General features: G+C 53.6%; 11 protein-coding genes across 11 annotated transcripts; 6 read left to right on the top strand and 5 right to left on the bottom strand.

Annotated features, from left to right (window-relative positions):
- Positions 1–551: 551 nt before the first annotated feature.
- Positions 552–3,139, top strand: POSPLADRAFT_1171563 (hypothetical protein; the record flags this gene model as incomplete). Its single annotated transcript, XM_024488138.1, has 6 exons — positions 552–592; positions 652–907; positions 959–1,051; positions 1,112–1,365; positions 1,423–1,711; positions 1,766–3,139. The coding sequence occupies 6 exons, from the start codon at positions 552–554 to the stop codon at positions 2,780–2,782; spliced, it is 1,950 nt and encodes a 649-aa protein (XP_024337257.1). The 3' UTR covers positions 2,783–3,139.
- A 73-nt stretch (positions 3,140–3,212) lies between these two features.
- Positions 3,213–4,052, bottom strand: POSPLADRAFT_1058628 (hypothetical protein; the record flags this gene model as incomplete). Its single annotated transcript, XM_024481064.1, has 5 exons — positions 3,213–3,472; positions 3,530–3,654; positions 3,710–3,834; positions 3,901–3,964; positions 4,018–4,052. The coding sequence occupies 5 exons, from the start codon at positions 4,050–4,052 to the stop codon at positions 3,213–3,215; spliced, it is 609 nt and encodes a 202-aa protein (XP_024337256.1).
- A 340-nt stretch (positions 4,053–4,392) lies between these two features.
- Positions 4,393–5,663, top strand: POSPLADRAFT_1148110 (hypothetical protein; the record flags this gene model as incomplete). Its single annotated transcript, XM_024486140.1, has 4 exons — positions 4,393–4,444; positions 4,498–4,557; positions 4,621–5,123; positions 5,181–5,663. 4 exons carry the CDS (start codon positions 4,393–4,395, stop codon positions 5,661–5,663), a joined length of 1,098 nt encoding a protein of 365 aa, XP_024337255.1.
- Positions 5,664–6,747: 1,084 nt separating this feature from the next.
- On the top strand, positions 6,748–8,435 carry POSPLADRAFT_1058626 (hypothetical protein; the record flags this gene model as incomplete). The annotated part of the gene is made up of 2 exons (XM_024481063.1): positions 6,748–6,978; positions 7,032–8,435. The coding sequence occupies 2 exons, from the start codon at positions 6,748–6,750 to the stop codon at positions 8,433–8,435; spliced, it is 1,635 nt and encodes a 544-aa protein (XP_024337254.1).
- A 668-nt stretch (positions 8,436–9,103) lies between these two features.
- Positions 9,104–11,427, top strand: POSPLADRAFT_1171562 (hypothetical protein). Its single transcript, XM_024488137.1, has 12 exons — positions 9,104–9,132; positions 9,185–9,371; positions 9,435–9,521; positions 9,578–9,648; positions 9,697–9,789; positions 9,841–9,889; positions 9,944–10,095; positions 10,152–10,337; positions 10,390–10,449; positions 10,500–10,796; positions 10,859–10,915; positions 10,964–11,427. Exons 1-12 carry the CDS (start codon positions 9,117–9,119, stop codon positions 11,206–11,208), a joined length of 1,500 nt encoding a protein of 499 aa, XP_024337253.1. The 5' UTR covers positions 9,104–9,116; the 3' UTR covers positions 11,209–11,427.
- Positions 11,428–13,128: 1,701 nt separating this feature from the next.
- On the bottom strand, positions 13,129–13,928 carry POSPLADRAFT_1148092 (hypothetical protein; the record flags this gene model as incomplete). The annotated part of the gene is made up of 5 exons (XM_024486138.1): positions 13,129–13,251; positions 13,308–13,426; positions 13,479–13,502; positions 13,560–13,633; positions 13,687–13,928. 5 exons carry the CDS (start codon positions 13,926–13,928, stop codon positions 13,129–13,131), a joined length of 582 nt encoding a protein of 193 aa, XP_024337252.1.
- Positions 13,929–14,084: 156 nt separating this feature from the next.
- POSPLADRAFT_1047894 (hypothetical protein) lies at positions 14,085–15,267 on the top strand (the record flags this gene model as incomplete). Its single annotated transcript, XM_024479383.1, has 5 exons — positions 14,085–14,325; positions 14,377–14,501; positions 14,563–14,642; positions 14,698–14,959; positions 15,013–15,267. 5 exons carry the CDS (start codon positions 14,085–14,087, stop codon positions 15,265–15,267), a joined length of 963 nt encoding a protein of 320 aa, XP_024337251.1.
- A 338-nt stretch (positions 15,268–15,605) lies between these two features.
- Positions 15,606–19,146, bottom strand: POSPLADRAFT_1047893 (hypothetical protein; the record flags this gene model as incomplete). The annotated part of the gene is made up of 16 exons (XM_024479382.1): positions 15,606–15,763; positions 15,834–15,898; positions 15,952–16,125; positions 16,194–16,277; positions 16,346–16,496; positions 16,611–17,088; positions 17,112–17,138; positions 17,169–17,368; positions 17,584–17,649; positions 17,698–17,810; positions 17,889–17,913; positions 17,979–18,041; positions 18,133–18,322; positions 18,379–18,402; positions 18,475–18,684; positions 18,745–19,146. 16 exons carry the CDS (start codon positions 19,144–19,146, stop codon positions 15,606–15,608), a joined length of 2,430 nt encoding a protein of 809 aa, XP_024337250.1.
- A 501-nt stretch (positions 19,147–19,647) lies between these two features.
- On the top strand, positions 19,648–23,137 carry POSPLADRAFT_1047892 (glycoside hydrolase family 47 protein; the record flags this gene model as incomplete). The annotated part of the gene is made up of 15 exons (XM_024479381.1): positions 19,648–19,787; positions 19,825–19,892; positions 20,052–20,076; positions 20,133–20,469; positions 20,521–20,566; positions 20,615–20,775; positions 20,833–20,917; positions 20,978–21,057; positions 21,183–21,285; positions 21,335–21,427; positions 21,487–21,518; positions 21,571–21,729; positions 21,786–22,130; positions 22,180–22,348; positions 22,404–23,137. 15 exons carry the CDS (start codon positions 19,648–19,650, stop codon positions 23,135–23,137), a joined length of 2,577 nt encoding a protein of 858 aa, XP_024337249.1.
- On the bottom strand, positions 23,125–23,973 carry POSPLADRAFT_1182997 (hypothetical protein). Its single transcript, XM_024488966.1, has 4 exons — positions 23,874–23,973; positions 23,545–23,814; positions 23,414–23,489; positions 23,125–23,363 (listed from the first exon to the last, which is right to left on the bottom strand). The coding sequence occupies exons 1-4, from the start codon at positions 23,931–23,933 to the stop codon at positions 23,218–23,220; spliced, it is 552 nt and encodes a 183-aa protein (XP_024337248.1). The 5' UTR covers positions 23,934–23,973; the 3' UTR covers positions 23,125–23,217.
- A 213-nt stretch (positions 23,974–24,186) lies between these two features.
- Positions 24,187–25,408, bottom strand: POSPLADRAFT_1040600 (hypothetical protein). The gene is made up of 5 exons (XM_024477767.1): positions 25,311–25,408; positions 25,190–25,256; positions 25,054–25,134; positions 24,456–25,003; positions 24,187–24,394 (listed from the first exon to the last, which is right to left on the bottom strand). Exons 1-5 carry the CDS (start codon positions 25,323–25,325, stop codon positions 24,335–24,337), a joined length of 771 nt encoding a protein of 256 aa, XP_024337247.1. The 5' UTR covers positions 25,326–25,408; the 3' UTR covers positions 24,187–24,334.
- Positions 25,409–25,611: the final 203 nt, after the last annotated feature.

The raw sequence follows: 25,611 nt of genomic DNA, 5'->3' as shown, positions 1-25,611 counted from the left end.
GTCTCCTATGTTTTCTCAAGTTCCCCTCTGCAATACCTCTATTCTTCGGCGCAATGTACGCGTTCTTTTGTATACCATCTTATCCGTCCTGCACACGGCCCAATGGACAGAACCATAGCGGCCTAAGCGTTTCCAGGCGGACGCGCCGAGAAGGTGGGCGCCCAGTTGACACGGGCCTTTTCCGCGAGACAACTTCGGTTTCTGACCGGCGACAGGAGTATTCCCACCGCGTCTTCGTACCACAGTACGCAGGTTGCAAGCTGTACTATTGTCCTCATCAAGCCCTGGAAAAATCCTTTTCTTTAAAATAGGAGTTTTCTGGCTAAATCTAGACCAGCGCCCGCGTCGACGGGGCATTCACGCCACACCACCAATTTCACGATCACGAGCTGGTCGCGCACAAAAGGGGAGGACGCCGCGTGTCGGTCCCGTGACCACGCGCCGCACTGCTGCATCCGGCCTCTGCAGCCAGGCTGCTCCTGAGACGCGACTCTCACCACCGCTCTTTCCAACCAGGTCTTCATCCACGTCGTCATCAACTGTTGTGCACGATGGCGAACTCGTGCGAGCCGCTATGCCATTTTGGTGGAAGGTGATCGTGCTATCGCCCACAGCACAGCATCCATGTTGAACTTGAACCGCGTTGCTTAGGCTCTATTTCACCACCTTTCAGAACCCTGCTCCCCGCGCTGATGTGCTCAATCGTTTTGCTAACGAGCAGGATCATGCGCCGCGGATACGTGGGCCGCCGCCTACAGGGACCACTTCGACACCCGACGACGATGCGAAGTACTACTACTTCACAATAGACGACCAGTTGCTGTATTTGTCCTTCTTCCAAGATTGGGGGCCATTGAACCTGGCTATGGTGTACAAAGCATGCATCCTGATTCATGAGCTCCTTCAGGTATGTTGTCGTTTGCTAGTGCTACACGTTGCACTCATACCCTGTTCGCAGGACCAGTCACTAGCGTCACATCGTCTTGTACTATACTCATCGAATGATCCGCGCAGAAAGGCCAATGCAGCTCTGCTTATGGCATTCTACGTCGTAAGTTGTCACGTCTATTTGCTACTATTGTCGGTCCTCCTCACTGTCCGTGGCGTGCAGATGATCGTCCAGCAGCGGCCGCCTTGGGAAGCATTTCATCCTATCGCTGAGGTAGAATTCATGCCCTTCCGAGACGCCGGTCGCGGACGCTCGGACTTCAATCTCAACATCCAAGACTGCCTCTGGGGTATCTACAAAGCAATGCAAAATGGCCTATGCGATATGAATGAGTTTGACGTTGAAGAGTATGAGTACTATGAGAAGGTGGAGAATGGCGATTGGAACTGGCTAACGCCTAATTTCATCGCATTCGCGTCGCCCGTGGACCCTATTTGGATTAAGAAGGAGAAAGAGAAGGTGGAGCGGGAGAGATCTGGATCGCCGCCGTCTTCACCAACAAGGTCTCAGGGAGAACATGCCTTGCAGCGCAAGTTGCCCACGCCATTCCTTAACTGCTTGGATTACTTCGAGAAGCAGAACGTCAAGCTGGTCGTGCGACTCAACAATCCGCTATATGATCGGCAGGTATTCATGGACCGCGGGATCAACCACTACGAGCTCTATTTTGACGACGGCACAAATCCGACAGACGAGATCGTGAGGAAGTTTATTGATCTAGCCGACGAAGTTGTTGAAGCCGGCGGTGTTGTGGCTGTTCATGTGAGTTCATCCATTTGCGCTGTGAAGGCTGATGTGAACCCTCGTCCGTAATAGTGTAAAGCTGGTCTGGGTCGTACTGGGACGCTCGTTGGTGCATATCTGATATGGAAATACGGCTTCACAGCATCTGAGGCAATTGCCTTCATGCGCATAGCTCGGCCAGGGTGTGTTGTTGGGCCACAACAGCAGTATATGTACCTCAAGCAGCTAGAGTGGTGCAAGTGGGCAGCCTACGACGAGATGCGGAAGGTGCAGAATGCAGCCATCAAAGCTGCTACAGCTCTCGTAGCTCCGGCCACACCTCCTGCCGAGAACGACGATGTCATGGAGGTTTCCGATGATTCACTCCCCCAGCCCATAGTGACTCCCGCAACGCCAGCACCAGTTCCCCCTGTCACTCCGAGCAAACACGTCGCTCGCGCCACTGCTCAGGCTCGCGAGATTGAGCCACCCGCTCAGCCACGGAAAACGCCTATGACGAAGCGTGTAGCTTCCGATTCTGATGAAGAGAACGAGCAAGATGACATGCTTCCCGCCCTGGGTGTAGCTCCGCCACCAGTGCGAAGGACGAAGGTCAAACCTGCATCTGCGCGAGCGCCTGGCACTCGCATCAGCGCCTCTGAGCAACGACCAACACGGACAACGCGTTCCAACGCCGGTGTTGGCGCACGCCAGGGTTGCAACCCGAATGGTGTGTCGAAGACGACGAAAGCCATAGGACCAGGTCCAAATAAGATTCCGCGGCTCGCAAACGGTATGAGCGCGCGAGGAATCGCCGCAACGAAGGGCACGATACCACCGTCGACGCGTCAGCTCAGGCAGCCGCCTTCGCCCACGCCGTCCCGCCTCCCCACGTTAGTCGCCAAACGCGCGCACCATAATTCCACGTCATCCGTGCACGACGTGTCGGGGGTTGCATCAGTGGTCAAGTCTGCGGCTGCAGCGGTCGGCGCGTGGATGACGACGAATGCTGCGGCTGTCGTGGTCCCCGGGTCGAAATCAGAGCGGCCAAACCTGCGTAGCGTGCGGCGGAGACGTAGCAGCTTCAGCTCGGTGGACGTTGTTGCATGAGCATCTATTCCTTCAGTAATCCAGGCTGGCCTGGTTCCGATCTATCCGACGGATTCTGTACGTATATATCTTCCAAGTTCTTGACTCCGCATGATCTCTCTGCATTGTCAATATCTATCGCTCTCACAGGTCTTGCCATTCCAGTCGTTGCTATCATCGTCCATCCTCCTCTACTCTGCCTTGCAAACGTGCCATCCTTGCCCGCTGCGACACCTTCCCTTCACATAGCAATGACATACGTACACGATGCAATTGTTTGATGGATGTCCATTCACGATCCCTACCCTCCGAGATGTGTCAAGTCCGTTTTGATCGTCCCGACAATTCATGAATGTGCAATGGCTTCTGATGCCATTTATCTGGAGTACTTGTGACGATCCTTCCTTTTGTTCGAACGGCCGAAGAGAACTCAATACCGGGAGATTTCCCCTTAGCCAGGAGTAGCCGACATGTCCGTCGCAAGGGCCTTCGACCCATCCTGCTCGATTTCCCCGTGACCATTAATGCCATCGACTTCAAAGCGAACGGCACGGGTCTTCTCGTCCGGGAATGTGTCTGTTTGAGCAGGAACAATGGGAGTATGTGGAGCTGAGTCCTCTGTGGCCGTAGTGGCCGTTGGTACTGCCTGTGACGCGCTCTGTGGTATCTCCGGCGTGGACGACACCTCGCCTGCTGGTGGCCGCGGTGCATCTTGGGGGAAGAGAATGACTGGCTCTTCGCGGAAGCTTGCTTTGCTATATCACGCACCTATGGCTAAGCCTCCGTTACGGTCTCTTTGCAGAATCGCCTTCACAGACGCTCGGATGCCCGACGCAAGAGTAGGGTTAGAGAGTGCTCGTAGGTCACTGACTGCACGCTCGACTATTGGATACCTACGATAGTGCTTTCTCAGTGTTTATACGGAGAAATTACATAAATATGGTTCACCTATCCAGCTCTTGCATGAGTTCCCTGGAAATGATGGCCTCTGGCATATACTGCAGCTTCTGGTCGGCTGCCAGTTTCTCTCGCGCGATCTCTTCAGCACGGGTCATCAGAGTGTTCATGCCCTCCTGTACCAGCAGCATACTCAGGTATTCTTTGGCATTTCAGGTGTTGGTAGGCCTGATGAAACGTACGCTGTCGCGAAATTGAGCTAGGAGTTCTCGTCGGAGACGATCATACTCCCCCGACTTCTTGAATCTGATTGTACAAGGAGTTGGACACAGAGTCAATAAATCTTTTAGTGCGCTCACTCGTCGACAAGTTGGGTAGGGTTGAGTATAGGCATGCTAGTAGAGCGTAGACGAGGTAGGAATATTTGTGGCGGAGGACACGCGCTTTCACACCCGATCGCGCTGATCGAGCGCGTGCCACCGCCAAATGCAGCCGAATTCCATAATCCCGCTTACAGTCTGCTCTCACATACCAACGTCTCCCGGATACTGAAGACCGCTATCCGGCCGTAAGAGTCAGGTACTCTGACCCACCAGCGTAAGGGGCCTATCAACTATCCATAATCAATCACAGAGTATTCGATGATGCTACAATATTTAGAGCTCGTATCCGACCGCCGATCCCGATTTCCGAGCCTCTACAACCTCAATTAGTCTGTTCATAAGATCCTGAACATGCCTGATTTTCCTCCCCTCAAAAACGATCTTCTCCTTCGGGCTGCTCGAGGTACTGTCCTCGCTACGCTCGATACTTCACGAGTACCATATGCTCTATCTCAGGCGAGGAGACGGAGCGCGCTCCTGTATGGGTCATGCGGCAAGCAGGACGATATCTTCCCGGTGCGCTTACCTTTACTCCTGGTCCACACACTGATCTAACAACTTTTTACCCCGCCCCTACAGAGTTTCGCGAGGTCCGCGCCCACCACGGCTTCTTCGAACTCTGCCGCACACCCGCGCTCGCGACCGAAATCACGCTCCAGCCCGTGCGCCGCTACGCGGGCCTGCTCGATGCGGCGATCATCTTCTCCGACATCCTCGTCGTTCCACAGGCGCTCGGCATGGAGGTGCAGATGAATCCCGCGCCGTTCTTCCCCGAGCCGCTTGACACGCCCGCGGACGTCAGCAAGCTGCGCGCGCACGTCGACGTCGACAAGGAGCTCGGCTATGTCTTCCAGGCGCTCACTCAGACGCGTGTCGCGCTTGCGGGCCAGGTGCCCCTCATTGGCTTCTGCGGCGCGCCGTGGACTCTCTTCTCGTACATGGTCGAGGGCGGCGGGAGCAAGACATACCAAAAGGCGAAGGGCTGGCTCTTCCGCTGGCCGGAAGAGAGCAAGGCGCTCCTCATGCGCATTGCAGATGTCTGTGTCGAATTTCTCGTCGGGCAGGTCAAGGCCGGCGCACAGGTGCGTCCATCCGTTCCTGGCCTTATACATCTGCGTGGTTGCTGACGGCTTTGGCAGCTGTTGCAGGTGTTCGACTCGTGGGCGGGAGAGCTCGCGCCGCATCACTTCCAGGAGTTTGCGCTGCCGTCGCTAAAGCACATTGCGACGGGTGTGCGCAACAAGCTCAAGGCGGAGGGCATCCCGCCGGTACCAATGACGATTTTCCCGAAGGGCGCGAACAGCGAGCTCGCGGCAATCGCGCAGCATGCAGGGTACGATACAGTCGGTATCGACTGGTGTGTCGAGCCCTCGGAGGCGCGGCAGCTCGTCGGAGATGTAGTCGCGCTACAAGGTAATATGGACCCAAACGTGCTGTACGGTGGGCGCGAGGCGATCGAGCGCGAGGTGCGGCGTATGTGTGCGAGCTTCCGCGGTGGGAGGGCGCCGAAGGGCTGGATTGCGAACCTGGGGCATGGCATCACACCAGGTGTCGACCCAGAGGACATGCGCTGGTTTTTAGAGTGCGTGCACAAGTATTCGGCCGCGTCTTACCAGGCGTGAGCGAGACGCAGAAATGGAGTCGGTATGATGTAGCTGTGGGCAATAAAACTGCACTGATGGTGTATTCGTATTCCTAGACTCTGATCCTTGTTGCATGCATCAAGGTGTCAGCCACCGAAATGCACGCTTCAGGCGTATCATACATACGTTCGGAGACTTGCCGTCTTATGATCGGGTTTTGCTGGTATCCAACGAGTGGCGCTCAATACCTCGTCGCGACGAGGAGAGAGCGGCGGAGGGCGGAGGTAAGACGAGAGCGTGTAGGATACGAATGTGAGTGGAAGGACCGCGACGGAGCGCGGGTGTGCTCTATCTGTGTTTGGGCCCGCCTCTTGCGGGGACAGCCTCAAGTCGCAGCTAGGCTGGTATGTGCATTGACGACTCGTAAAAACAAAGAAAACCCCTTAGCGACGACTATGAACATTTCGATATGTAAGTGAAATATGAGGGAGAGAAAGACGAGACCGATCTGCAAGCGGCAACGCTACGAGCGTGCGCAAGACGGCCGAGGTCTGCTGCTGCAAGTTGTGGCGTCCCGCCACTATGCGTCCGTAGGTGGATCAAACCTTATTTGCTCGCATGATGTGCTATTGTCCTGTACTGTAGCATGCTGTTTCTTCATGCGTTTGCAACGACTCCCGCCCATTCTCTCAATCAGGACAGTTCCTGTGTGCACTTCCTTCCTGGGTATGTCGATTGTCGACGTCTACAAGTTACAGGCTCGCGGCGTGTAAATATACATGGAAAGGGCCTAAGGGAAGACAAGAGTGGAAGACGGTGCCAAAGACACTGCAAAGCGGAGATCGGGATCCAGATCGGCGTCACCGCATGAACAAAGCCGCCGCGGTGGCCACCAAGCACATGCACCGCTCAGCTCTCCACTGTGGCGTGGACCATAACGACAACGACAACAGCACCAGCCTCGCACAGCCCGCGTGCTCACATAGCCACTCTTTTGTTTAAGCTCCGCGAGGAATTCCAGCATAAAACGCGGCGCATGCCAGTCCGACTGAGCAGCAGTACAACCTCCTCTCGTCCATTCGACTTGCTACACAACATGCATCCGTGCCTGGAAATCACTGATATGGTCTTGCTGATTATCGACTTTTTATATGAAGATGAAAAGCCTCCTGAAATCGAGGATCCGTACGATGATTCGCCTCCGTATCGGCCAAGTTCAACCGTAGCACTAGCGTTAACATGCCACGCCTTTTGCGACCACGCTCTTGCTAGGGTCTGGCATACACAGTTTAACCTCGTCAATCTCGTCAAGTGTATGCCTGCGGATGCATGGGTGCAAAATGCGGGTGAAGTGGTAAGCATTTGTCCCTAGTAATACCTTTGATACGAGTTGAGCCACTGTCATAGAGTTTTCCCAGGTATTTCATGCCAGAGGACTTCACGCGCTTCAAATATTATGCCTCCTTAATCAAGGACCTCCGTCTCGTTACAGACTGGAAGAAGGGTTTGGAGTATCTAAGCAACCAATGCTACACGGATCTGATGATGTTTCTTGGACGCCAATGGCTGCCCAATCTCCTGAGCATCTACTCATACAGTGAAGCTTTCGCCTTTGGGTACACGCCAGTATATATCACATCGTGCTTGCGGTCCTTGACGCTACATCCACTCGTAAACGACAACGACGACGACGACGACGAAATTCTATGCACCGTCTCAATTATGGCAGCCCTACCCACTTTGGCTCCTCAATTGACCCATCTGTCCATCGTCGGTCCTCAAAAGAACTCTAGCTCGGATATCTCGGAGCACGTGATCAAGATGCTTCAACATGGTGATCTTGGCCAACTGCAGCATTTGGAGTGCGAACTCCCTTCCTCGTGCGACTCGACCAAAGCACTACTCGGCCAGCTGGGGTCTCTTTCTCTCCTAAAGAGCCTCAATATCTACTCGCATCGGAATGCAGATCTTGACCAGCTTTTTGGCTGTAATGCATTCACGAGCGAGGATTCGGCATTCCTCGCGTTGACGTCGGTTCAAATATATGTCACGGACTTGGACTCCGCAAGAACTGCTATGAAGACATTTTGTTCGTCCCCGCTCAGTCGCATTTATGTCGACCTTGAGTCACCTTACGACGTCAAATCTATCGGAGATTTCTTCGAGGAGCTCGCCACCCGATATTCCTCTCTCCGGGATATCAAGGTATTGTTAGCACCGGGTAGCGACGACGACGTATCGGGCCCACCGGGGGATTGCATTTCTATGGCTCAATTAACACCGTTGTTCAGGCATGGCAATCTTCAAACACTTGAGCTGGACATCCCCTGTCCCGTTGATCTGGATGACGCAGCCATCAAAGATATTGTCATGTGTTGTCCCCACCTGCGCACGCTGCGCCTTGACTGTATAGACTCCGAACCGTATCAAGAGGCAGCAATCACTCTGGGCGTCCTCTCGATGCTTGCCACTATCCATAAACCGAGGCTAGAGCTAGAATGTCTATCTCTCCCCTTCACCGTAATGGCTCCCCTAGAGACAGACGGCGACTATAAGGTAGTGTCGTCCCTCAAGACATTAGACGTCGGCGGTCCGTCTGTCGATGATCCCGTGGAACTCGAAAGCTACATCCGCAAGATATGTCCCAACTTGACAGATCTCTGCTTGCCAAGTTCCAAACCAATCCCGGAATACGCACCGCTGCTTCAGGCTAGCGTTCACGTCCTGCAATCACCTGTACGCAAGAAGAGTCGGACAAAGCGCTTCGCACGGGCTTTCTTTGACACCTTTTCCAAGGTTGTACATTTGTAACAATCGCATAGTTTTCGTTTGCATATTTCAGTTATGCGTCCGTACCTGCCGCACTATCTCCTTTGCAACGCGTATGGCATTGATGCTTCCCACGCTTCCGGCAACTATAATAATCGAACATCGGAGGGTAGCAAAAGCGCTTGATTCCATGCCATTCCTGGAGCCTATTCGGACGCTGCATTTGCAATGCTTGGAGAATGTGACATGAAACAATGTAGCTCTGACGCTGATCCATCTGACATGTCTGATGCATTTGGTGAAATCAGACAGGGCACCGAAGATACTGTCAAGACTGGATTTCTCTATTTCGCTTGAGAGACGACATGAAGGCAATAGCTTACTGCAGTGAGCGTATGACAGTTGCGCTATTAGCTTACTTACGTTGCTCTGAATACTGTATCAGACAGGAGAGTTTAATAGATGTATACGAAAAGCGCCTCCGATCACGAGTTTGCATGGAAGCGGGGATCGGGCCAATAGAAAGCCAGCGTTCGTGCATACTGTCCCGGCGATCATATTGAAGTGGGCTAGCAGGGCGCACTAGCTCTGCCAAGCCGGCCATGCTCGGGCCAGTGGCGAACATTCTCCCTGCTTGTGCGACTCCGAGTCATCTGTGACTCGCTCCATAAAGACCCACTGCAGCCATGTCGCCCTTCTCGACGTCCCCACACCAACGCCGACATGAGCGCAGACGACCGTACGTGGCCATGCAAAGTGCTTTGCTCAGATGAAGCTAACATGACGCATAGTGGAGAGATCATCACACGCGTCGACCGGGGATGTCGAAAAGCATGGCTATGCGCACGACGAGTCCTCGGCCGCTCTTGACCTCAAGACGCGCTTTCCGACCGTCGACGAGGCCAAGGTAATGCGCAAGGTTGACATGCGTGTCATTCCTGTACTGTGTGTACTTTATCTCCTGGCCTTCCTCGATCGGTACGGATTCCTCTTCCCTCGCTCTTCTCTTCCCCAATTTTGCTCACGTTCTATATGTTCTAGAGTGAACATCTCCAACGCAGCCGTCTTTGGCCTCAAGACTGACCTGAAGTTGGAGGGAAACCAATACAACACAGCGCTGGTTGTCTTGTATGTCACCCAGATCACCTCACCCCCTCAGCCATCACCCACTAATAACCTGTCAGCTTTGTTCCCTATGTCCTCTTCGAGATCCCGTCCAATGCATTGCTCAAGCACTTCAAGCCGCACGTATGGTGTATGTCACTACATTCTCGTTGATGCCCTAATGCTTACTGTCTACAAGTGCCACTATGCATGTTCCTCTTCGGCCTGGTGTCCATCTGCCAGGGGTTGGTCCACAACTTCAGTGGTCTCGCTGCATGCCGTTTCTTCCTGGGTGCGTTGGGATTTAGCATCACTTCCAGATCAAACGCTGACACCGTGCTAGGTCTGGTCGAGAGCGGCGTCTTCCCTGCGTGCTTTTACCTCATTGCCATGTATGCTCGCACATTGTACCTCTCCCATCTTGATGTTTACATCCTATTTCGCAGGTGGTACAAGCGGGCAGAAGCACAAAAGCGCTATTCGTTTTTCTTCTCATCGACCACTCTCGCAGGCGCCTTCGGTGGATTGCTCGCCAGCGCCATCGGCAAAATGGACGGCATGCGCGGCTATCGCGGCTGGCGGTGGATCTTCATCCTGGGTATGCTCTCGCTGGTGTCCATGGAGGTGCGCATACGCTGACGGGACATCGCGCAGAGGGTGTCGTAACATGCCTGGTGGCCGCGACTTTGTTCTTCTTCATCTCTGATTTCCCCGAGGAGGTAGCATGGCTGACACCAGAGGAGAAAGAGTTCATCAAAGCACGCTTGCATGCCGACGTAGGCGAGTCGCGCAGGCATGATCCATTGACCCTGAAAAGTGTCTTGTCTGTCTTTAAAGACTGTACGTGACCAACCGTCTTGTTCGCGGGCCGCAGACTGACACCGAGGCGCAGACAAGATCATCGTTGGCGGATTCATGTACTTCGGACTTGTCGTGCCCGCGTACAGCTATGGTAGGTACATTCCCGCGCCCACATGCTCTGATGTTCACGCCGCGCGCTAGCCTACTTTGCGCCCGCGATCATCCAGACGCTCGGGCACAGCAGCATCCGCACACAGCTGCTTTCCGTCCCACCTTGGGCATGCGCGTTCGCGCTCGCGATGCTCGTCGCCGTGTTCTCCGACCATGTGCGGCACCGCTTCGTGTTCGTGCTCGTGCCGACCGCGATTGCACTCGCAGGCTTTGCGATTCTGGTTGCGGTACATGACAATAAGCACCTGCAGTATGCGGCGCTATTTCTCTCGGCGATGGGCACGTATACGGCAATGCCGATGATGGTGTGCTGGTTCAATACGAATTGTGAGCCTCGCACTGCTCCTGGATGAGGAGTGCAATGAGTGCTGATGCGCATATAACGGCAGTGGCAGGCCACCAGCGGAGAGCGGTCGGGACGGCATGGCAGGTCGGCTTCGGCAACAGTGAGTGCTGTCCTCGGTTCACCATGACAGCATCTGACCACACAACAGTTGGCGGTATCATCGCCGTGTACGCCTTCCTCGCAGAGGATGCGCCGAAATATATCACAGGCTACAGCCTATGCATCGCGTTCATCGTGCTCTCCGCATTTGCTGACTGCGTGTACTTCGTTGGGCTCATTGTCGAGAACCGGAGACGAGGCCGTGCGACGGCGCGGGGCAGCGCCGGGGATCTGACCGAGGACGAGAAGACAAAAATGGGTGATCTGAACCCGGACTACAGGTACTTGCTATAGAGCCGAGGTATTTGTTTGCGGATCGGGAGGTGTAAAAGCTCAATGTATCGCCATCTAGTAATTACCGTGTATTAGTATGTGTAGATGCGCAGTCTACTGTAAGGCCGGATGAATAGTAATAGCCTTCAAAGGCAAAAAGTTTACTTAGATTCTCGTTACGCTTGCAATTATTGAGCCGGTCGTGTAACCACAATAGGCCACAAACCGTTCACGACTGCATCTACTTAGATTGTTGGCATGTCTATTGATACACACGCCCTGGAGAAGGACATATCAATGCTATGGCGATGTATGTCGGACGCGTACTCCGATATGCCATCGACAGCCTCTGCGAGCACACCGTCGTCTTCAGTCCTTATCGAGCGAATCATGTCCACACTCAAAGGGATGCATATAGGGAGCAGGAAGAAGACGAGGAGAGCGAGACGTGTGAAGATGAAGATGAAGGCCAAGACGAGAACAAAGACGAAGATAAAGACGAGGACGAAGAAGATAACGATGACGAAGACCGGGAAGAGAAAGCATCATCCCTGGACGCTGACGACGAGTACGAACCGAAGCGCGAAGAAACGGAGGATCTCCTCATGCGCATGACAGCGTCAAATCTCCAGTAATCTTGGACGATCCACGCGTGATCTTCTATGACGTGCGGGGTCCTGACAGCGCGGCCTTTTTTATTTATTTCGCGCCTGTGAGAGAGGATGGCGCGAGCGCTGGCATTGTCGAACATACGATTGTCAGCCTGATGTTTCATATCCACAAGCTGTCTAGACTCGTCCGCAAGCCGCCGCCAAGCAGTGACAAGCCGCCGCCGTGCCGCATCGCCGTGGCGGGCGCACGAGGCGACGGAATGTTCGCGACCCGGACAATCCGAGCAGGCAAGTTCATCGTCGCCGAGCGGCCCATGTACGTCTCTCACCGCAAGTTCTGCCCCGACGGACGAAAGTACGGGGATACAGACTTCTACGCCGCGGGGCTAGCAGGACTCTCGAATCAGCACCGCGAGACGTTCCTGAGCCTTGACGCGGATCACCGATGCAGACACGACGAACGACCCCGTATCCGCACGGATGCGGGTGAACGCGTTCGACATACATCTGAGTGGGCAGATCCTGGACGTCGGCATGTCGGCCCACGCGGGGTGTTTTCCGACGCTGTCGCGCGCGAACCACGACTGCATGCCGAACACGATGTTCCACTTCTCGCAGAAGACGTTCTCCGGGCTTTTCCACGCGATGCGTGACATCGCGGAGGCCGAGGAGATCACGGTGGCGTACATAGACGAGCATGCGCCGCGTGCCCAGCGGCAGGAGCACCTGCAGGAACGGTATGGTTTCAGCTGCACGTGCTCGACGTGCTCGCTGCCGCATGCCAAGGTGAAGAACAGCGATGCGCGGCGCGAAGCGATCAAGGATATATTGCAGGAATTTATTGCGTGCAGCGAGACCGATCCGACCCCTCCACGATACACTCTGGCGGAGCTGCAGCAGGTTATGGACTGGGCCAAACAGGAGGGCCTGACGGCACGCCATGTGCGTCTCAAGTATTATGCCTGCAGGACGGTGGCGGCGCACATCGACGCCGAGTTGGCCTTCAAATGGCTGAAGGATACCAGGCGAGAAGTGATTCAAGTGTTTGGCAAGGACGTCCATTTGTTGGAAAGCGTTGATTGTGGCGGAATCGCGGTCGCGGCGATGTTGACGAGAATGGGCCGGCCGACTACGTGGTCGCCTGAAGAATGAAATAATCAAGATGTTGAATACTGCGTGATCATCGTCGTTGTCGATGGCTTCTTACCCCCTCCCAGCTTTGTGAACTGTTCTCCGTAGGTTATCAATCGTGCTGTCGCTCGCCCTACATCTTGCAATGGAACTAAAGCAATCCAGAAACCTGTTGTCGACAATGTCCTACATTGAAGAGTTACTGTATAATCTTCATGCCTGCAAACCTTCCCCAAACCGCCACAATTACAAGGCTTAGAGAAGCTGGGCCAAGGTCGAGCTGCAGTATCGTGTAAACCCACAGAGTGGCCAACGGTGGACACTAACGGTGGTTCTCAAAACGCCATCGCCAGTGTGACTCGATAACATAGGGCTTACCTGCTTCATGACCACACGCCAAGATGCACGGTTGATCAGCCATACGAGACGCGGACCAACGGCTAGTGAGATGAGAAAGAAAATGAACTGCAGAGTGCGATGCCGTTTGTATCGTGTAGCTGAAAGACGATGCACTTAGGCCAGAATGCTTGGATGCACGGCACAACGTACTATAGAATATCCACAAACTCAGGACTAAGGCAGTCTCAGCATGTCAGCAGTAAAAGGCCGATGATATAGCAAGCAGCTTACTTGGCACTCCTGGCAACATCCGATCCCATAACGCCTCATATGTGGGTCTCCGACCGTACTGCCAATGCACAAGACTATGCATCGCGCGGAGTCAACTAACGCGCAACGGTATGCGGCAAATACCTACATTTCCATAAGCAAGAGGAGGAACGACATCGGTATGATGAGCAGCATTGCATTGAACACCTCGTCAGCAAAGGGTGTCTGCTCCTCTTCATGTCCAACGTCGGAAGCTCGAGGACCGGGGAACTTCTTCAGGATTCCCGTCTCATTGATGATGCGCCATTGCTCTTCCTCAGGTAGCTCCAAATTTTCCGGGGACTTGCTCTTCCCAGACGCCTTTGTGTTAGCTTTCCGACCCTTGGCCATCCCAGCAGAGTAGTGATGAGAGGACGTGTCCGTCGCGTGCGACCAAGGCGCGCTCAATGATCGGCATGATCGAACACACAAGCGCCCAGGGATACCGCTCCCTTCTCTGAGGCACCTATAATTCTCAGCTTCTACTCATCATAAACATTGACCAGGATGTCTACTGGCTCGGACAAAGACCATTTAATCCGTCTACTCGAGGCGCACGGTCAGCAATTTCTAGGTTCATTCAAAACGTCATCCGTTGTAAAAGGCAAGAGAAAGGCCTCGGAGACGGAGACAGTACGTCAGAAAAAGCAAAAGGTTGAGGACGAATCGGAGGACGAGTGGTCCGGCTTCGGCAACACCGCTGAGGACGGCGAGGTGGAGTCAGAGGAACCTAATGATGCGGACTTCGGTACGCTCGTCGGCAAGCTATGGATTCCCAATTCCTGAGTCTATATTTCAGACGACGATTTCTCGTCAAACCAGGTCTCCGCGACGCAGCCTAATGTCGTTGTGTTTTCGGAGATGGCGAGCCAACCTGGTCCTTCCACCCAGAAAATGAGCAAGGCGCAGATGAAGGCATTCATGGTGGGTAAGCTCTACATTGCGTACACTCACATCACAAACGTTCCTGACTTTCGTTTCTCAGTCATCTAAAGTGACGAAGCTTACGCAGGAGGTGACAGATAGTCCGTCGGATGAAGAGAATGATGATGAGGCAAAGGAACTGTAGGCCCTCTCTCTTTGTATGCATACAACGGAAGGCTGACGTACTCTGCTCCAGGTCCAACGCACAGAATGATGCCCTACTACATCGCCTAGTGCATACACGCATCCTGTCTGGATCGCTTGATCCAGACCTCAACCTCACCTCAGCACAGCGCAAGAAGGCGCTCGCTGGTCGTGTACTAGAGGCGACTGGGAAAGTCAAACTTGGCAAGGGAGAAGGTTCAGTCCGCGCTGCAGAGCGGAATAAGGCCGCGAAGCGTGTGCGGGAAGGCATGATAGTCAAGCAAAAAGAAAGACAGCAAAAGGAACTCGAGGAGGTTGGTGTTCGTTGTCTTCAACCTCTGCTGGTCACTTACGTAGTATCCCCCAGGCCAAACAATTAGGGAACTATCACCCGACACTCAAGAAGCTGTACGACACATCGTCGCAGGCTTCCAACCATAAGCCAAAGAGAGAACGGGGGCTCAAGATGGGCGTTGGCTCTTTCAGAGGCGGAGTGCTCAAGCTCAGTCAAGCGGAGATTAGCACAGTGGAAGGCAGTACTAGCCGAGGGCGAGGGAAGCCCAGGGGTAGAGGCAGGGGCGGGAGTAGAGGTAGGGGAAGGGGAAGGGGAGGCAAGCGATGAGAGTCCACTGTTACTATTCATCGCTCGCTCAGATTCTCTTCGCGTGGTTGGCATCATCTATCTACCTGATGGTTGTTGATACTAATGCGAAGCTTCAGATTCACGGGCTACTCTGGGGTTTGATAGCATAGAATATCCAGCTAGATACAAAACGTTGGGTCAACAACGATCACCTCCATCCATCCGTTCCGTAAAAATCATTAAAGATCATGACAAATTGTCCAAAACATATATCCGCCACGGGCCTGCATATCAGTAAACATAGTCGCGGCTGGAGGAACCACCCGACCTATAACTCCCGCTATAATGTGGCCGCTCTGAGTATTGTTTTTGACGCCTTAAATTGCAATGTACCTACCCTGACGCGTGGCGTCTGGTGCGGTGCGGGTCGATTTCGATGAAACTGGGAGACCCGTAATGCTGCGATCCAAGATCGACGTAGTCATCGCGACGGCGAGACCGTGATCTGTGCGACGAGCTTCCCGACCTAGTACGTCTGTGAGGGCCCATATGTCAGGCGCAGGCATACAAACGGACAACAACTTTTGCTTACCCCGAAGACGAACCTTCGCTGGGGTCGACGAAAACTACGTTAGGCGCCGCCTCGCCCTGGCGATCATACGACGGTCTCCTGCTACTCGCGGTCAATAAGAGTGCCTTAACTCACGACAAGAATGAGCCTACCGGTAGCCTCTGTCGTCGTATTCGTCATAGTCACGTATATTATAAGTTCGGTGAGACGAGCTGTAGTCCCTGTCATATTCATGCCCGGAAGGTCGGCGACGGTACGACCCATGCCCCGATCCGTAGTAGCCGTCATCCGAGCGGTTCCACCCATGGTATTCGTCGAATCCAGCTCTGTTCATTGGCGCACAAGCTCAGCACCCTCATATGTGATCAATTGCAGATGTGCAGATGTGACGTACCGACAGAGCTCACGACCATACTCATCCTGGACGATCACAGGACGCTGCGGGCGAGGCCTATAATTTCCGCTGAAATCGCCGACACTGCGCGACACACCCCAATCTAGACTTAATAATGCAGGGACAAAACGAGGCACTTCAGCTTTGCTTACCGTGTGATCTCGTTGCCATCATCATCCTCGAATATCACTGGAGCACCGCCAGGTATAATGTAGTACGTGTCTTTTTCGCCATATTCACCTCGTTGTACCACTACTGTCACAGGTGGATACCCGTCCTCCGGCCGGCCATGCATCCACTGCACTGTCGAAGGTTGTGTATGCTGACAGGACGCCAGGTCAGCTCCGATCACCATACCCTCTCCACGCGCACTTACTACCTGATAAGGCGATCGTTCATAGTAGTCGTGGCGCTCACGGTGTCGTCTCGACGTATGCCTCACTTCGGGATAGATGCCATCCCGAGGAAGGCCGTCGACATATTCGGTCTGATGCATATCATGCGCAGCGCCCAAATCGACCACTTGTGGGGTCGGTATGGGCATGGGCGTTGACATCGGCATTGGCATCGACATCGGCATCGACATCGACATTGGTGCGTGATGCGGGCTGTACCTTGATGCCATGGGTGTTGTCGGTTCTAGCGTAGCAGGCGAGTATGTTCCGTGGTCCGCAAACGCTTCTTGCAGGCGAGTGAGCGAGCTCTCGCGTTGGACGATGGGCACCGGGCTGTGGTTGCGCGAAGGAATGTTCACGTACGACCCGGTCTCATCTGATGGCGCGTACGGCATTCCGGCCCGAACCTCCGGATACACGTCGCTCGGTCGGTGCGATCTGCTTCGGTGAAAGCCCTGAATGATGTGCGCGGAAGCAGGTGTGAGTGTGAATGCCGCGGTCTGTAGACCATCACGCGACTCACAGTGACCTCCCCTTCGCCGTAATAGTCCTAAGCGTAGACGTCAGCTCGTCGACGTACCGGAATAGTCGATGGACTGAACCAGGCGTACCCTTCCACTGGTCTTGGGTTTCTTCGAAAAGGCTCTGCGCCAGGCAGATGGAGCCCGGACGGGTTCACTCGGATACCCGCGCTCGTCATATGCATAGTCTTGCCGAGCATAGTCGGGGTTACCCCCATAGTAAGCATACTCGTCCCGCGTATTCTCCCTCGAGGAGCGGCTGAGGTTGGGGAATAGACGAGGCATCATGAAACGTCAAAGGAAGCAGAAGCAAAATGGATAATGGAATGAATAGACTGTCAAGGAGAGAGATCAGTCGGACAGAACAAACATCGACGTGCACTCAAGAGCTTGAGCACTGTAGTCGGGAAGCTGGAACAGATGGTGGATATCGCAAAGATGGGGATCCGAGGCAATGCAAACTTGGCTACGGACTCGCGCGCAGCTCATGGGTGGAGTAATCCATATAGCACACGTCGTGGAGGACATGAGGTTTTCGTGCTGCATCCAGAATCAGAGGTGTCGCGGACAGCCCCTTACACGACGGACCAACACGATCACATAACGCCGATATAGGTTTGAATTGAAAGAACATGGCATGGGCATACGCTGTGCTTCGACGGGGCACGTCTGCATCCAGCCGGCTGTGATCTAGATTCGAACTGGATGAATCCAGCACCGAATGATAAGCATGAGGATGTATTCTTAATCCCGCGTGCAAGGAGAGCAATGAGACGCACCAAATTCCTACTGATGCACCGGTGGCTATAGGCGGCGAAGTGTGATCTCGTCTAAAGGAAAGGAACCATGGCAAACCAATTCTCATATACGAGCGTATGAACCGCAATTCGAGTCTGTGCTGTTGCTCTCGCCTGTATTGCCTGTGAAGAGTACTGAGCGATATGATATCCACACTGTCACACTTAGTATACCCTAGCCCAGATCTCAACACCATATCCCCTTCTCATATTGTTGGCAGCTGACCCTCGTTCCGCTGCAGATGTCTCACTTGAGCGAGTGCCTGAGAGACCTTGGTAATGGCGTCCGCAGTCTGCGCGATGAGCGAGGGATCTATGATTGCACCGCTGACAAGGACCTTGAGACGTTCTGACAAGGCGTGTAGGCTGAGTTCTAGGGACTGCGCGGATGAGTCGAGGGCAGAAGAGCCGGCAGGCTGCACGCGCGGTAGTGAGACCAGATGAAACGCACGTGACTAATGAAGGGACATACATAGGCAGAAAACGACGACTGAGCCTGAACAGTCATATTGGATGGTGACTGCGCCAACTTAAGCCATCACACGAGCCTAAGAGATATGCATCATACCCTTTCAATATGGGAAGTCGCCACCGCTTTTCCCTTGGAATCCGCAGGACGACCAGCATATGACGATGACGCAGAGATATCAGAAGGAGTGGGTGCAGTTTGGCTGCTTCCGGCTTCATAGGAATGGGTAGGAGGACTGAGGGGAATCAGACGAGTCCCTCCAAAGTGGTCTTGTTCGTCAACATACACGGTGCCGCAGATCACGCATTCCTGAAATCAGGGTGAGTATTCTTTCATAGACACGAAAATAATATCGGGTGACCGACCGACCTTGCGTGGGTTTTTCTCGCCGCCCGCTTTGGGTGGTCGAATAAGTGGAATGCCGTAGCAGCTATTGTTGGGGCATTCATCCGCAAGCATAGCCCAGCCTCTCAGCATACGCTTCCCAATCTCGGCAGAAGCAGTGTCAGATTGCTGTCTCCGCCGCAAGATCTCTTCCGTATCAATTGGTGGTGCAAACGTAGGAGAGCTAAGAGTACTCGAAACCTCCGTGGGCGGTGTGGAGGATCGAGACAAATGGCCACTTGACGCACTACTGATGGATGACTGGTCATTAACTTGTGACTGCGTCGTGCTAGGACGGATGGGCAGGCTCGAAGAGGCGGTGGACGCTGGAATGACAGTGTCGCAGTTGGCGCAGAAGAATTGAATAGGTGATATTGGGGAGCGCATAATAGGGCACTTCGTGCAGGTTTTGCAGATGTCGTCTGTCAGTATCTGATGAGGGCGTCGACCGTGTTAGCTTATGGTGAACGCTCTCGACATTCGACACTGACCCAGCCCTTTAGCATATATTCTCCTAGTTTGGGAGAGACGTCAATAATTGTGCTCATATTCGATGTAGAGGCAATTCTGTATGTTTTAACAGGTGAGTGTTCGTCGGTAAGACGAAGTCAGACACAAAGCCAAGGGCAATGGCGGGCGCGATGAGGTAGTGGGTCAGGTGATCGAGATTCGGGTTCCACGTCGATCTCGATCACCAACCTCAAGTACTACCTCGACGCCTCTGCGAGTGCCACCAACCCGGCCTGTCTGCCTTTCAATCCCTACCATCCGTCCAGCTGCCCATCTCAACCGTCTGTTGCAAGTCTCTTCGTGCTATTTTGCAACTCATATAAATTCATGGAATCACGACACAACTAATCTGGATTACCAAACGCAATACCCTAAGTTATGAAGTGGCCGACGTATTGGCCGAGAGTTATTTTATCGCTACTGGTCGTTGGCCTAGAGTGTCACAAATGGACACACGAGCATAGCTCACCGCTGGTAGAGGCCGCTGAGTGGACAACGTCCAGAAAACTCGAAGTGAGGTGAGTGCACGTAGGACCTAGCATTCTGAGCGTGTAGTCAAGGTTACGCCAGGGACCAAGTCCGTTCTCTCTGGTACCACGGCTTTGACAGTTATATGAGCTATGGTGTGTCACCGACACTGCTAGCCTGCGCTACATAAGACCCATATCCACTAATCTCGCCGATTACTGTAGCATTTCCTCAAGATGAGGTACCGTTCGTCTAGTCTACGTGTGTGATACATGTCTCACTGAGTTGTCAGCTTGCACCTTTGTCTTGCAAAGGTAGAGGGCCTGACTGGCAAAACCCGTACGTACCACTTAGAAGCACAGTACCCGAGCGGTGGGTTGACCGCATTCGTGTAGAGCAAACATTGCCACCAACGATGTCGCCGGCAACTTCTCTGTAACTCTGATCGATGCCCTCGACACATTGGTGATTCTAAACGATCGTCCAGGGTTCGAGACGGCCGTGCGCAACGTCATCGACTGGGTATCGTTCGATGTCGATACTAAACCTCAGGTCTTCGAGACCACCATCAGAGTACTAGGAGGACTATTATCTGGACATCTATACGCAAGCCAAACAGATGGGCCATTCCATCTGCCTTGGTACCGCAGCGAGCTGCTCGATATGGCACACGACCTTGGTGAAAGGCTACTTCCTGCTTTCAATACACCAACTGGCATGCCGCACGCGAGGGTACTGGACTCAGTTCACGTGGTCTAGAATGTAATGTTGATGTGTGGACAGATAAATCTCAAACATGGACTCTTGAGAACCGATGCCCTGGACTCATGTAAGCTCAAGTTCTCTCCAATACAGCAGCCAGCTGAGCGACCTCTAGGTACCGCTGGGGCGGGCTCACTCATTCTCGAATTTGGCACCCTAAGTCGACTCACTGGAGACTCGCGCTTTGAGAAAGCTGCTATCAAGGCATTTTTTGCCATTTGGAATCGTAAATCCGACATTGGTCTAGTCGGGAACACGATCAATACATGGACAGGGGTCTGTACCGCTCGCATGTGTGCATGTGTGCTCACTCATATGCTGTTCGTCTGATAGAAATGGTTACAACCGGAAGTCAGCAGTATAGGGGCGGGCATTGATTCCTTTTTCGAGTACGCACTTAAGTGGTACGTCATGAGCGGTAAGAGGTCTCACAATTTCACCGGGGTGGAGTCTAACGTGAGATGATCCTGGGATGTAGGTGAGGTAGAATTCCTCGACGTCTGGCAGGAAGCATATGCTGCTGTCATGCGCTATTCACGAGCCCCGGATGGGTTTTGGGTACGCAGATTTCAGTCTTGAAGAGGTGCTCTCACAGACGTTTTCTCAGTATCGAGGTGTCAATATGCATACCGTAAGACATGAGGACTAATTACACACCCGTGCGCTTACATGACATCATGCAGGGCGACCAAATGTACGGTACTTTCGATTCATTGTCAGCCTTCTGGCCTGGCCTACAGGTCCTGGCAGGCGATCTCGAGAATGCCATCAAGTCTCACATGACTTGTAAGCGCAATCCGAATGTCCTGACTGTCGCTCACGATACTTGCTGTAGACTGGAATATCTGGAGAGGTCATTCTGGGCTTCCAGAGATATGGGACATGAACTTTCGACAAGGAACGTCGATGCAGTACCCGCTACGACCAGGTACGTGTCCGCTGACATATTATGCGGACATCGATATTGATTGATTCCTTGTCAACAAGAGTTCGTCGAGTCGACTTGGTATTTGTACCGTGTACGTCTGCCTCGATTTTGCCAGAGTGGAAGTAGTACTCACACTTCAATAGGCTACTCATGATCCATTCTATCTGGATGTTGGGGGTCGCATTCTGTACGATATTACCACCCGCGCCAAGGTCAAATGTGGCCTCGCCAGCATCAAGGATCTCCGCACAAATGCTCAAGAAGATCGCATGGAGTCATTTGTGCTATCAGAAACACTCAAGGTCAGTATATTCGGCACCAGGAAGTGACCATGCATTAACAGGGAACTATCGAATAGTATCTGTACCTTCTTTTCGACGAGGCGAACCCGATCCATGCCGACGACTCAAACCACATCATGACAACGGAAGGACATGTCTTATGGCTGGACCAGAACTACCTTAGACCGATCTCATCCGTGCGGCGTAAACTACGCGGAGCGGAACAGCATCAATGTCCCGCATATGAGCTGCCCCTCGTCGCATACGATAATGCACAAGGCGAGACAGGACTGACAGCTGGTATCCGTGCGCGTGCCGACACGGAGTACATTCGCCAACTAATCGGCGTGCGGCCATCTGATCTGGACACGAAGCGATCGTTCCCGAGCGGTTGGTGTGAAATCCCGAGAGTCAATCTCTTCGTGAGTGGGATGCCTTCGTTGGTTTTGGTGATCCTGATGTGCCATCCAGTCATACGACTTCATTCTGTCAGCAGGAGGGCAATACGTACCAGAGGACTTCGATCCTAGTCCTGACAAGCTCGCACCCGTGCGCGACGGTTACATCCTGTACAACATCTCGGGAATACGTGCACATATTGTCAACCGCTTGGATGGCAAGGGCTATGACTTAACCAAACGTGAGCTGACCGTTTCATGAGACTCAACAGTCACTGAACCCTGTATCAACTACAGTCGGGCCATATGCTGTTAAAACGGGTCAATTGGTCTACGTGAGTGATCCCGACCTAGGCGTGACACCGGTGGATGCAAAGGCGGGTAGCAGCTCGCGAATACCAGACGTAGACTTGCGGTTCTACGTGGACCACGTGGACCCCTTGTCCCATCTTCGACCTGGGATGCACGAGATGACTACCGAGGTCTTCGTGACTGCGTCGACTGCCCTCTTTGGTGGTGACCCTACAGTTCCTCCTCCCGTCCCCGGCCAGCCTCCACTGAAGTTCGGGCATGGAGAAGGCGTGCGCGTCACGCGAGAGCCAACAAACTCGTACGGCTGTCTTCCGTACTCACGTGTTTTCGAAGGCGATGCAGTCCTCGTACAGCGAGGGAAGTGCACATTCCTCGAAAAGCTGGTAGGGGCGCGGACGGCAGGAGCCTCAGGTGTCGTGGTGGTCAGCGACGAAGAACTCATGATCAACCCTTCGGCTGGTGCGGAGGAGCTAGCCGGCTTCGAAAGCACCATCAAGGATGCCGTTGTAGTCGTCCTTAAGCACTCCGCTGGCGAGGCTGTCACCAATATGCTTGATGCGGCGGAGCAGATGGGATTCGGGCATGTGATGGTGGCGGTGGAACCAGAGGCACAGCCGGCGACGAACGATAGAGGAGAGCTCAAGAACGCGTCTAGGGACATGAACCGCGTTTTGTATCTTAACGGACATCCACTGTTGAATACAAGATTAATGGTGTGAGTCGCACGTCGCCTCTTCTACAATGGGCCTGCCTATAGTACATGGTGACGCGTTGTTCCTAGGCCGTCTAAGGGGTCCCCTCAATCATCTGCCTTCACCATCGAATATACAGGTGCATTCAGTTGTTGAGCACCCTTGAGGAATGTCAGCTCGATCACGAAGAGGTACTCTAGGACCTTGCCGCCCCTCTTCGTGACCAGTTCGCCTGCCGCCTTCGCCGAACCCCCTGTCATTTAATGAGATCGTGATACCGAGTAGTCATCTACTTGGGCATACCGGTGGCAATCAAATCGTCGATGACGATCACATTTTGTCCAGGCTGAATAGCATCGGCCTGCATCTCGAACGAATCCTGAGATCGAGCAACCTCAATAATTTAAGTCCTCCGGCATTCGGAGACCACTCACGGAGCCATACTCCTTCTCGTACGTGGCTGTCACGCACTCGCCAGGAAGCTTGCCCCTCTTCCTCACAGGCACGAAGGCGGCCCCCAATCTCAAGGCGATGATGGGCCCAAAGAGGAAGCCTCGCGCATCAAGCCCGACGACAACATCTACCTTCTTCGACGGCGAGTTCGGGATGGTATGAGACGTCAAGCGGTATACGAAGTGGGTGATGAGCGTCTCGAAGGCTACAGGATCCCGAAGAATGGGGAAGATATCTAGGAAGACGATACCCTGTGTGGATAGATGCAATCTTCAGGATGCGATCTGCTCAGGCTCAAAAGGACCCTCACCTTTTTAGGGAAGTCAGGATGGGCCTTCAGAAGGCTTCTGAGGTGCTCGACGTCCGACATGACCTGGGAAGCAATGTAGGCGATAGTTTGCGATGTCGGCGCGGACAAGGAGATATCAGGAGCTAGCTCGAAAGTTTGTGTTCACGTCCCGCATGACCAGAAAAACTTCCAAAACAAACACGAGCGCACTGGGACATGAAGTACAATGTTGTCTGGCATCCGCTGTACGCTTGCTACAGATGAACAAACGAGATGTGGCGAGGACCTCCAGCTATACCACCATGTCAGGCGCTCGCTAACATATTACAACATTCAGTCGATGAGCAGAAGGACGTCCCTTCACTCAACCTGCATGCATCCTTAATCATACAACAACGACAGCATGATCTCATCATGTGCATAGATATCATACCCGTATCGCGACAGAAAAAAGCATAGATGATACGAAGGTAGACACTACATTACACAGACTCGAGGATCTCCGGCTCCTTGAAGTCCTTCACGACCCGGGTGCCAGTCTCCTAATAATGAAAAGTCGCATTAAGATGTGGAAGCTCTGAAGTTGACATTGCGATGACTTACATCCGTCGACTCGCCGTGCAGCTCAAGAAGCTTCGACATGTCGAACTTGGGTGCCTTCAGGATCTTTGCCTTGTGAACAAAGACGTTCTGGAGGGGGTAGATGCCACGCGCCGCCTTCTCAATCTCACGGCCAATCGCCTCAGGGATGAACTTCTGCACGAGCTCCTTGAGGTCGCATGAGCTTGCCTCTCGCGTCATGATCTCGAACATTTTTTGGCGAATCTGGCGGATCTGGGAGCTCTGTGCATAGGTGGTCTTGCGGACCTGCGTTGGTCTACGCTTGGTGAAGCCAATTGCGAACAAGCGGAGGAGGTAGCCGTCGGTCGTCTTAACGTCAACGTGCGCCTCGATGAGCGTCTGCCACTTGCGGACGAGAGAGCGGAGCTTGTCGCTCGAGAACGACATGCCGTGGAAGTTCGTGAGACAGTTCTTGCCCTGAACCTCGTCAATGCGGAGCTTGATCTTCCGGAAGGCCTGCTCCTCATCGTTGTTGAGGTCGGCAAGGGAGATCTCGACAATACGACCCTTCAATGAGTCGTTGGCGTTTTCTGAGGTAGGGTTAAAACTGGCGAAAGCCCACGAAGCTGAGCGTACGCACTAAGGCCAGATGACCTGTTTACAAGAGTCTTGCCGACATTCCTCTTCTCGAAGATTGAGGGTGCCTTGATGTCGTACCAGTCTAGACGGGATCGTCGAGTCGACTGGCCTGATTTCAACAGCGTAACAAGACGTACCCTTGCGCGTGAAGGGGTCGACGACCTTCTTCTTGATGCCCTTCTTACCCTTCGACAACCGCTTGTTCTAGGGACGAAAAGTGATTAGAGAGACAACGAGGAGCCATCCGAACGCGCGCACCTTTCCTACGGCCATGATGTATAGTGCGTCTCAACGAAAGAAACCGTAAGAGACTGGACGAGCACCGGCACTTGGACGGGCTATGTTTTGGCGTGTACTGGTGCAGCACGCGCAATCGACCGACCTGGCTGTGGGAATCCGCGGTGGCTGCAAACCTTGTTCTGGAGCTGTACCGCTATTCTCACGCCACATCTCCTGCACACCATGTCGATCACCTTCACCCACATGCAATTCGAGACAGCGTGCAGGACTTATATCGCACGTCAGGCTCGCAGCGTCCTCCACGATACATCCTCGTGCG

The sequence above is a fragment of the Postia placenta genome, assembly GCF_002117355.1.
Source record: "Postia placenta MAD-698-R-SB12 unplaced genomic scaffold POSPLAscaffold_10, whole genome shotgun sequence".
Taxonomy (NCBI): domain Eukaryota; kingdom Fungi; phylum Basidiomycota; class Agaricomycetes; order Polyporales; family Adustoporiaceae; genus Rhodonia; species Rhodonia placenta.
Note: the sequence above shows the minus strand (reverse complement) of the source record. Positions and strands in the feature narration are given on the sequence as shown.

Excerpts from the sequence above, each read along its gene's own strand:
- POSPLADRAFT_1171562 (XM_024488137.1), top strand. Across the intron at positions 9,372-9,434 it reads CTCCTGGCCTTCCTCGATCG|AGTGAACATCTCCAACGCAG; the intron begins GTACGGATTCCT and ends TATATGTTCTAG. Across the intron at positions 9,790-9,840 it reads TGCATGCCGTTTCTTCCTGG|GTCTGGTCGAGAGCGGCGTC; the intron begins GTGCGTTGGGAT and ends ACACCGTGCTAG.
- POSPLADRAFT_1040600 (XM_024477767.1), bottom strand. Across the intron at positions 25,004-25,053 it reads AAACAGGTCATCTGGCCTTA|AAAACGCCAACGACTCATTG; the intron begins GTGCGTACGCTC and ends ACCCTACCTCAG. Across the intron at positions 24,395-24,455 it reads TGCACGGCGAGTCGACGGAT|GAGACTGGCACCCGGGTCGT; the intron begins GTAAGTCATCGC and ends TTTCATTATTAG.
- POSPLADRAFT_1182997 (XM_024488966.1), bottom strand. The coding sequence starts at position 23,933 with ATGTCGGACGTCGAGCACCTCAGAAGCCTTCTGAAGGCCCATCCTGAC. Across the intron at positions 23,490-23,544 it reads ACGAGAAGGAGTATGGCTCC|GATTCGTTCGAGATGCAGGC; the intron begins GTGAGTGGTCTC and ends GCTCGATCTCAG. Across the intron at positions 23,364-23,413 it reads CGACGATTTGATTGCCACCG|GGGGTTCGGCGAAGGCGGCA; the intron begins GTATGCCCAAGT and ends ATTAAATGACAG.